General features: G+C 41.7%; 1 protein-coding gene across 1 annotated transcript in view; it reads left to right on the top strand.

Annotated features, from left to right (window-relative positions):
* Nucleotides 1-330: 330 nt before the first annotated feature.
* hs3st3b1b (heparan sulfate (glucosamine) 3-O-sulfotransferase 3B1b) overlaps nt 331-10,299 on the top strand; it is a 20,307-nt gene continuing 10,338 nt past the window's right edge. Inside the window, exon 1 of the mRNA XM_080872985.1 lies at nt 331-1,210. Coding sequence (XP_080729111.1) covers nt 630-1,210 — 581 coding nt within the window. The 5' untranslated portion in view covers nt 331-629. The remainder of the gene's footprint in view (nt 1,211-10,299) is intronic.

Genomic DNA, 10,299 nt, shown 5'->3' with positions numbered 1-10,299 from the left:
ATTAGCTTTGGAATTCGTAGTTGAAAAAAAAAACCATTTTGAAAATAGATGGGGGAAAAAACTGTGTGAACGATGAGTGAAACATTTAAAACTTCAGCTAATTGAACTCTTTGCCCGGTGTGAAAGTTTTCCAAACTCTCAGCAGAGTCCCGCACACACGCCTCATTTCCATACCCAGGATCCCACGGCCGGACTCGCCCATGCTCCCACCTGATTGGCCGGCTTGTATCAACATAAGCCTTGCATATTTATCTCCCTCGCGGCTATTGGCCGTTGCCGCCGTCATTCTCGCGCGCGTCTCTGTATAAGGTCTCGCGCTCACCCAGGAGCTCGTGCAAACCTGAGATGAGGCTCACGCGGGGCTGTGCTGCGCCTGTCGCAACTCAACACTTTCCCCAAATTTAAGCACCCTTGTGATTATCGTTTCCTCCATGCCTTCTCATTCCTGGATGCACCGATCCATCCGCTTTTATTTAGGCTAGTTTATTTGTTTGTTTTATTTGTAGGGTTTATTTATTTTTAGTTTTTTTCATGAGCATGTGCTTAATTTTGCAAGGATTGCAAAGGTGCCACCGGGAGTGAGTTAGGCAATATGCGCCGCTGGGATATGGTTTTCAACCGAAAGGCTTATGGAATATAGCCTGATTTTCCACAACCTGTATGCCTTCTGGTCCAGCCCCGTGAAGAAGAAACTAATACTGCTCAGCATCATGTTTTTAATCTGGGTATACATGCTGTACTCATGCGTGGGCTACTGTTCCACCATGCCAAGTTTGGTCGTGGAGAGTTACCGGGGCAAGGAGACTGGTTCTGCGGTGGGCAAGAGGACAGAGAGCAGCAGGACGGGCCTGGTGTCCAGACTGCTAGCCAAACCGCAGCCCTGGGAGGATATAGAGAGTGACTATGAGGAGCCGTCCATCAGGACCGCTGCGTCCAGAGACCTGCTCAATAACGAGCTGGACTCTGACAGAGCCGAAGACTGGGACGAGATGCACGGGGAGCACCAAAGAGCCCCGGAGCCCAGCGCCATGTCCAGCTTCTCCAACGGCTCCGGGAGCAAGAAGCTGCCGCAGGCGATCATCATCGGGGTGAAGAAAGGAGGGACCCGGGCTCTGCTGGAGTTTCTCCGGGTCCATCCTGACATCAGAGCCGTGGGAGCGGAGCCTCACTTCTTCGACCGCAACTATGACAACGGGCTGGAGTGGTACAGGTAAAACTAATCACCGGGCGTTTGTTTATCTGGATGCAGGGCGAATACACTTTTCCGGGGGAAGAAACTGTACGAAAGAATTTGCAATGCAGTGCAGAACAGCGATGCTGAATTTATTTAGTAAGCCAGACAAACAAGGGTCGGAAAGGCTGTAGATTTTCTTTAAAGTGCGTCAGATTTAGAGGTTGCACACAATTTTTTGTAAGCTTGTTCATTTTTCAATCCAACAACATTTAAGTCATTTTTCTTTTTTAAACACAGCTTAATCTATTTACTCATAAATTGATTTATATGTCACTCATTTGGAGCCCACCAAAGCACACCAAATTCTAACAATTATCCAGCACGTTTTGAGTTTATTTCACAACTTAAACCTTTAAATAAACACACGGGTTGTTACCTCCGCTTTGTTCTGTATGTTTACGTCCTTTTGGATGTCGGCAGCACAGATTAGGCATTTTTAATTAACTGTTAATTTTGAGGGTTAATGGCTTGCTTTTTTCCCCTTCCATCGCGTGCGTAATTTTGTTTTGAAAGAATCGAAGAATTGAAAGCGCATTATGTAGCCTGATAGAGATTACGGTGAGATTGGCGTGTTTCTGCGATGTGCAGTGATCTCTGTTGGACACAGTGCAATATTGCACCTCCACGGGGATGCGTACTCAGGCTTGTATGTCAGATTCAAACCTACTTTTCCAGTTTCTTTGATTGAGTCGTGTTATTTTACGACCAAGGAGAGGTTTTAATTAAATTATTTCTCATTTATTACGTTTGTACGGGCTACAGTCAGGTCCTGACCGACCTTTCTCCTTCGCTTATAGTGAGCAAATACGGACAAATTTCAGACTACTCAGCTACAACGCCTTATGAAAAGAGTCTTGAAGCGCAATTCAAGAAAATCTGACCAACCTCACTGTGTTAAGACCCAGTTAAGAAAAAGGTAAAAAATCAGTTGATTTGTTAGATCAGGTTTGGAAAATTAAAAAATCTCAATATTATTACATGTTTGTCCCGTGGAATATTTTACCTAATAGTGTTTGTTGCTCTGAAAGGGGTTCAGCTATTGTTATGTCAATGGGCTTAATGCAAGTAAATGGCATGTAAAAGACAATGAAAGGATTCTTTATAGAACAAAAGCCATTTACCATCTTCAGAGGTCCAGTCTGAGATTATCCTGGTCACTTAAGTGTTAATATAAGGAGCTGAGGGACTATTGAGCTTAATGACCATACTTGGCAGGTCACAGCACAGACAGACTTAAAAATATATTCTAATACTAGTTTTACACATATTTTGTTTCGTTTTAGTTATATTTTACTTATCTTATTTTTATCAGTGCTCAGGTATTTTTTTAAGCTATTTTTAAAATGCAGGTAAAGTTCCAGCTGTTCATTTACCAATGGTCAACTGATTTTATTGATTTATTATCATTTACTAATTGATAAAATGACACCTACAGATACAATGTTATTGTTTACGTTATAATCACGCTTTCAAAAACATTTACCCAATGTGGTTAATTACCATCTTTATTTATTTATTTTTTGTATTTAAGTTTTGTATGAATATAAAAAAAGCAAAGTTCATCAAAAGATTTTACACTTTAAATTGTGATCACGTCTTTGTGATTTGTTTTTCATGTGCTCGCTTTGATAGAATCATTGATTTATTGCAGCCAGATTAACTGGTTTGGGAAGGCGGTTATTTAACTGACTTCCAGCGACTGCATGCCCAACTTTTCTTGTATGGGGAAATGTGAAAAAGTACAGTCAGCTTTTAGACTATGAAATTCAATACTTTTTCAAAACCATGTAAAGAAATCAGGACTCAAGGTTTTGTGATAGAATTTTATTATTTGTTGATTATTTTGCATTGGAAACACAAGCTATTCGACAGCACTGGAGCAGTGTACACTCCACATTATTTTTATGTGTTTTATTTTTTGTGATAAAGGCATTTTATGCTTTGGAGGCACATCTAAACAGCGCTTATGTTAAACAAAAATCCATGAACTTTTTGTTCAAGTTCATTCAGATTGGTAACAGCAAAACCTGTTATGAAATACTTCTGTTAAAGAACTGCAGTGAGGAGTGAACATTACAGTGAAACAGCTGGTGTAAGCAGTCCCTGTAGTGAAAAAAAGGGTTTCTTTTTCGAGGGTGAGGATGGACAGAGAAGGGAAATTATACTTAATTCATTGCTGATCCCCCTCACTGTCCCATTAGAATAAAATACTGGAGACGATTTGGCAATTTGGGAGGGGAATACTGACATTTTCCAGACAGAAGCAAAATTGTGTGGCATTGAAATATTTTCTGTGGGAATGTGATCAGAGATCATGGTCATTTATGGAGACAGTTATGTGTGTATGTTTGTGTCTGAGTTGTGTAACGTACCTCTCATTGTTTGTTGATTTGCACAATCTCCCTGTCATGCACCATTGTAACTAGCTTGCACCATCCTCGCCTCCCCCAATGGGCACGCATTTAGCGTTGGAATTCCACCAAGTAAATGCAGCCGCAGAGAGAGATAGAGAGAGCAGAAAAGACTCGGGCAGGCAGCGGGAAGAGAAGTTTCAAAATGAAAGGAGGTGGAGATAACAAGTCCTTTTGTGGATTTCTGATGTTCTTTGACAGTTTTTAGTTGTGCCAAAGACAAACACATGATTCATGCTTTTGACCGAGGGGTCCTTGTATCAGGAGGTACACATTTTCGCAGTGAGGTCATGCATGAACTAGCCCCGACGAACACACACGCACACACACACACACACAGAAAGAGTGACTCAGAATTAAGCAGGCCACTGTGACTGAATGTGAAGAGGAACATTGGTTCTTTATTTTCTATTTGCACCTGTTCCCTGGAGTAGTGTAAGCGAAACCGGTGTTATCTGATAATAATTTTAAAAACATGTATGCTTCTCTATAGCACACACATTAATGGCATAATTGCAGTAAGGTCATTCATAAAATAAAAAACTAATAGCTCCCAAAGAATAAGCACAGGGAAAACAGTGCAAGTGCTTTTTTTAAATTAACCACTTTCATTTTTGTGTGATTTTTCACAGACTGGTGTAGAACAAAGATAATTAGCAAGCAAACGTTTGTAACTGTGTTTCACTTGATGGAATAAAACAATCAGAGAGAAGTGACAGGAACGCTCATAAAAAGTTGGAGTGGTTTGGCTTTTTTGAGAGTTTATAGAAGTTTGTATTGAAGTTTTTAAGAAACTGCGAATAGCTTAAATCAGTTTTTTCCCTCAGTTTGTATGATCTTGTATGTCACCTTGAAACATGCTTTAACTCATGCACATTAGCTGAAGGCCTCTCTCCTTCCACACCGACTTTGTTTTCTTCAACTTGCAGTATTTTATTTATTCCTAACGCTTGTTGACTACAGTCCTCATCCCGCCCTGTCAGTCTGTGGTGCATATTGCTCTCTTCATATCCCATTTAGCCGTATTTGCTATGAAGGGGCTTTGATATGTAATTACTGTGCTGTGGTTTTGCTGTCGTGTCGCGGGCTCTGGTCTTAGCTCACTGTCAGGCCCAGGCACTGTTGACGCTGTCGCTCCTCCCTCGGAGTGGCTTTAGCATTAAACGAGAAGCTGTACACATGTCGGGCAGGGTGCAGTAACATAGTTTACGGCCATATAGTGGTATGTGTCATAGGTTTTCATATTGTGGTGTTAACTTGTGCTATTACTAAGCTCGTTTTAATTAGAACCTATCAGAGGCTGTCAGCTGTTTGTTCTCCGCATGAGAATTTTTAAAAAGGTTTGCTTCTGGTTGTGAGTTTAAAGAAGTGGTGTGTCGAAGTAAAGTAATATAACAGTTGGATCGCACACTTCATGTGATTTGCAATCAAAGGTGATTCCAGTTCTGTAGAGATTGCTCTGTCTGAATAGGTGCCTTCCCTGAGCAGGATGTCTCGCTGGTCAACCTTTGTATCGAGTCTGTGATAAAACACCGTGGAGGTAAACGGACTTAAAAAGCAGTGTCAGTAAAAGCTACTTACAGCACCACAAAAGGACAAGTGGAGCATTGTTGAAAGGGGAACTTCCTTTAAAAAAAATGAAAAGAAACCAAGTTCCTCTATCAGACTTAGGATGCTTGCGGAAGTCTGCACTGTTTGAAAGCCGTTATTTATCTCTACCCCCACTGCTAGTTCTTGAGGTGGAGTCAGACTGCATCTCTTGACCATGTCAGAGACGGTTCTGGATGGGTGCACGTCCTTTATCTGCTCGCCACAGGGGAGCTCCTATTTCCATGTAGGTGACCCATCCACTTTCTGTTGCCACTGACCTCACCCTCCTTTCTTCCTCTGAATGGCCAAAAGGGCCACCTGGTTCTATAGAGCATCATTTGACCAACAAAACATCGAGTGCTAATGTTTGCATACACGGGATGTTTTAAGGAAAGTCAGTGGGTACGTGGAAGTGTTGTTCATTCAATACATACAGCGTTATTGTAATAGGCTCAGCTGTGAAACCACAAATAATCTTCAGTTGATGTCACAGAAGACTGAAACTGTCAGACATCATACACAAATGTCTCCATGGCCTGACCCCTCTGGGATAGCCAGTATTGATTGGTCAGGCTTGATTGGAGGTAATGTGTAGAGGTGGGTTAAGAGCCTTTGACTGAGGTCAGACCCACGTCTGCTTGCTGACAGGGTCTGTGTGTTGACCATCTGCAGAGCTACAGAAAGCTGCTGGAAGCTACAAGCCCCACAGGGGATCTTACAACGCTTCATAAACAATCGCACGACAGCAGAAAACCTACTGAGTTATGTACAGGAAGACTTAAAAAAAAACATTATTTTTAAACTGTGTTTGATAAAAATCAAGTACTGAAAGTTTAAGTGGCTCTCATTCAGATGGAGCTGCAGTAAAGACAATGCCAGATTCATGATTAGATACTTTGGCCCTCTGATTGTTTCCTGATTCCTGGAACTCCACAGTTCCTCTGGGAATGAGCGCCCGGCCAGCCAACCGTACAGCTGACAGCAGGTTCACATCCTCTGCTCAAATCCTCAATAGCAGTGGCCAACGTGAAAACAAGCAGTTTGAAACTGTGCCTCCGTGTAGGGCTGAACGATTATGGAAAATAATCTAATTGCGATTTTTTTGCCCCAATATTGCGATTGCGATGCGATATGCGATTATTTTTTAAGGTCTTTGTCTTCTGTATTATTAAACAAAGACAAGCAATACATCATATAGTATGGCCAATACTATATTACATTAATTTTAAACTGTTCTTTCCTGGAAGACAGACCTCTGTTATGATGACATGAGGTGATGCATGAATTGATGACTGACATTTTTATTTAACTTCTTCAATCACAACAGTATATTTGAACATACACAATAGTTTATTTTTAGCTTACAAACATCTGAGCATAAAGTGCTGACAAGGAACCCTGGTGTAAACATTAAAATGAAAGTCAGTACAATGTGCAGATTGCAGAAATATACATAAACAAAATCAGTGGCTTTACCACACTCAGTTTTTCGACATCTGTGAACTACTAGACAGTCATTCAATTAAAAAATAATATTAAATAAATAAAACTAATAAATAAAAAATACACACATCTTACTGATCTCTGCAGTCAGTAACATTACACATAAAGTGCAAACATAATAGCAATTGTATAAACACACACACAAACACGCCTTTAAAGTTTAAAGGCGTGAAATTGGACGGTCTAGTTCTGATTAGCGTCACCGCTGTCTCGGTGGAGTTTAATAAACTCGGCCGTCTGCTTCTTGCTATCTAAAATATAACCAGACACTGGTGTAAATTCTCGACTGTCTCATACTTCTGTTTAATAAGTTTTCTGTTTGACGTTTAGTCAGCTGTGTGAAAACCAAGGAGGAACCCACCCGGGGGATTAATAAAGTTTTATTTTATCTAATCTAATAACTTTAATCTCAGCCAAACCGATTTACTCACGAACAAACAAAACACTGAAAAAAGCCCAACAATAACATTTTTAGGTTGTCTAAGTGACTTATATATTACGTTTAACGCGAGCAGCGAAACTCCGCGGTGATCTGAAAATGATGTGCCGGGAGTTGTGCCGTTCTCGGCCGCATCAGTAACCCTCGAGCTCCCGGCTAGCTGTCGAGCTGGTGGGTAGCAGACGCCTCTGAAAACGTCGAAGCACTTTTGCAAATATGGGATATCTTGATAAACCGAGCAGATATTTGATGTTTACACAACTACTTTCTCGCCTGAAAATATGTTAAAAGTTTATTTTGTGACCCAGAAAGATTAGTATGAGTAATTTTAAAACTTAGTAGCGGCCGCCATTGCTGGAAACTGGAGTTTGGCTGGGCCGCGCTATGAATTCTGGGATATGGTAGTAATTTGGACAGCCTTCGGCACGTCGCTGTGACGTAATCGGTCTACAAATGCGGCCTCAGGAGGATGCAGCCCATGAATTTGGACATGTCCAGAGTATAATCGCAGCCTTTGCGGTTAGAAAATTGCACTTGATCATGTCGCGATATTATCGCAAATGCGATATATCGTTCAGCCCTACCTCCGTGTTGACTAAACTTCCACCTTCAGTTCCCATATGGGTGGATTATTCGTCAGTGGCACCCTGTTTCTCATCGGTGCCTCCCAGTTCTTCCCCCAAACATCATCCTCAAATCTCTTCCTTCTTTTCCAGTTTTCCAGCTGCGCACTTGTGTTGCTGATGTGCAAGAATGGTGTCACATGTCATACTTGGTTTTTACATTTCTGGGTGGGGCTCACTGCAGGCCTCGATGACCAGCTGTGACCCACTACCAGAGAAGGCTTTGGTCAGTGTAGAGGGGCGAGGGAAGCCCTCTCCTCTTTGCCTAAGCTGGCGTAGCCCGGTCAAGAATACAGAGTGACCTTGGGGGAGGTGGAGAAGCAGGGAAAAAAGGCAGCTTTTATCCCCAAATTACAACTGGTTAATAGTGAAAGGGGAGACCTGTGGAGAAGGGAGTGGCAGCGCTGTGCCGTGGTGGTTTGCATCCCCCATCCTTCTCCTGTTGGTGTGCAGAGAACACTAGCCACACCAGTGAAGACAATATAGCTGCAACAGACAGCAACCTCCTGCTGAATCAGAGGATAAAAGAGGAGGCTGACAGGAAGTTGCTGTCAACATTTGACTCAAATGGATGATGCAAAGAATAAGAAGACAAAGTCATTCAAACAAACACAAATAAACCCACACAAACACATTTTTAAAAGACACATTTTGTGGCATTGTTTTTTTTTTTGCAGTTCTGTATAAAAGGAAGGTTGGATTGGGGGCTATGTTGGAGTGACTTAGGGATTGCAGTGCATGTAGTAACATCTGTGTAAGTCAGGACTGGCGCTGCTTTGTTAGATGTCAAACTCCTCTGGTTACACAATGCCAGCGTGCTATGCAAAATCACACACCGGGGCGGCATTACACTGGCTTGTGTCAGTGTAAATAAACAATGGCATCATAAAAAGAGGCTTGAATGGCATTGATGTAAAATCTCTCTGTTTATAATGCCAAAGTAATTCAAGCCCACCAACAATAAAATGCAAAGAATTCAAATGAAGTGGTCTTGGAGCAAGGAGAAAGGAAGCTTAGGATGGAGAAAGCGGTATACAAACCCTCCCTCTGTGTTACGTGTGAATTAGACCCTTTTTAACGAGGTGATAATTTGGATGTTGTTTTACATGTCAGAACAGAACCAGACATCCTCCCTCCAGAGTTAATGGTCAGTCATTGCTGCTAAATAAACACTTTCTGGCACATTAAAAAGGTTCCCCTGGAGGCTGCTGGAGACAGACACCCGTATACCATTTTGTTAATTATTTACTGTTACTCTTCTAAAGGTAGGTTAATCAGGTGAGTCTTATGTCCTTTCCAAAGGAAAGGAAAAGTAATTTAGGAGTGGGAGGAACGGAAAAAAACTGATGACGGTAGACCTTTACAGCTTCACTTGTCCCAGGTATTAAGTCCCAGAGGTAGCCATTAGGGTGTTGGAGAGCGAGCCTGCCTGTGGGAGAAAGGAGGACACGCTTTCTCTCTTACACTCACTCACACACACACACACACACACACACACACACACACACACACACACACACACACACACACACACACACACACACACACACACACACAGAAAGAGAATGCAAGGAAGGTCTCTCGAGGTTTCCATTAGCCTGGCAGTAAAAGAGCAGAGCTCATTAGAAACCTCGAGCTGTCTCCCTCCACCTTGGCTGCTCGACACTAGTCACTCTCTCCATTTAGATGTACTCCCAGTGCTGTTGGGCTCTCGTAAGAGCTGTAAGAACACTTCAGCTCACCTCTAAGACAACCTGGCCAAACTCTACTCAATGCCAATTATTTTTCCACCACGTGCAGTTTTTCTCTTCCTTGTTTAACTGATCTAAAGCTGAAAACTGCACTCAGTTACTTTAGAAGCAAAAACTACTCCTCCATTATCTGTAAGTTATATTAATATTACTGTAGCGGTTATGTGCTAATTTAACACCAAAACACCCCAACAGGAAGTCAGATATTAAGATCTTAGTGAAGTTTATTTATGAAAGGTGGACTAAATTTTATTTGCTGAAAAAAAGATGAAAAGCCTGATGATTTCTATCTTTGTGTGAAGAGTGCCATCGAAATAAGACTAAAGATAGTTTCCAAATCGGAAAATTTAGAGCATTCTGTGTTTTGGCATGTCTGTTAAATTATGGATGTGCGCTGGCATTTGGAAGCCAGAAATACATCAAAGTGAGCTTATCACGAATGTGTTTAATCGCAACATTCTTTTTTTTCCTCCTAAATACTGCAAAATTATTAATTGCGTTGCTATTTTTAGACCCTGGCAGCACTGGAAGCACTTGCAGAATTCAGGAAGGTGACTTGACATGTAACATATTTATTTACTAAAACCACGGTATTTCTCTAACCCTAGCAAAGCATAACACATAACCACCAGTTGGAATCTGGATGGAAACCCTGCTCTTCTGTGTACTGAGAGCTCTGTTTGCCCACCTCCTTAGCGAAAAATGCCTCTGAATGGAATTTATAGCAAACAATGCAGCAAAACATAAC

The sequence above is a fragment of the Rhamphochromis sp. 'chilingali' genome (genome assembly GCF_963969265.1).
Source record: "Rhamphochromis sp. 'chilingali' genome assembly, chromosome: 22".
NCBI classification, from domain to species: Eukaryota; Metazoa; Chordata; class Actinopteri; order Cichliformes; family Cichlidae; genus Rhamphochromis; species Rhamphochromis sp. 'chilingali'.
The sequence above is the reverse complement of the archived record's forward strand: the minus strand, read 5'-3'. Positions and strand labels throughout refer to the sequence as shown.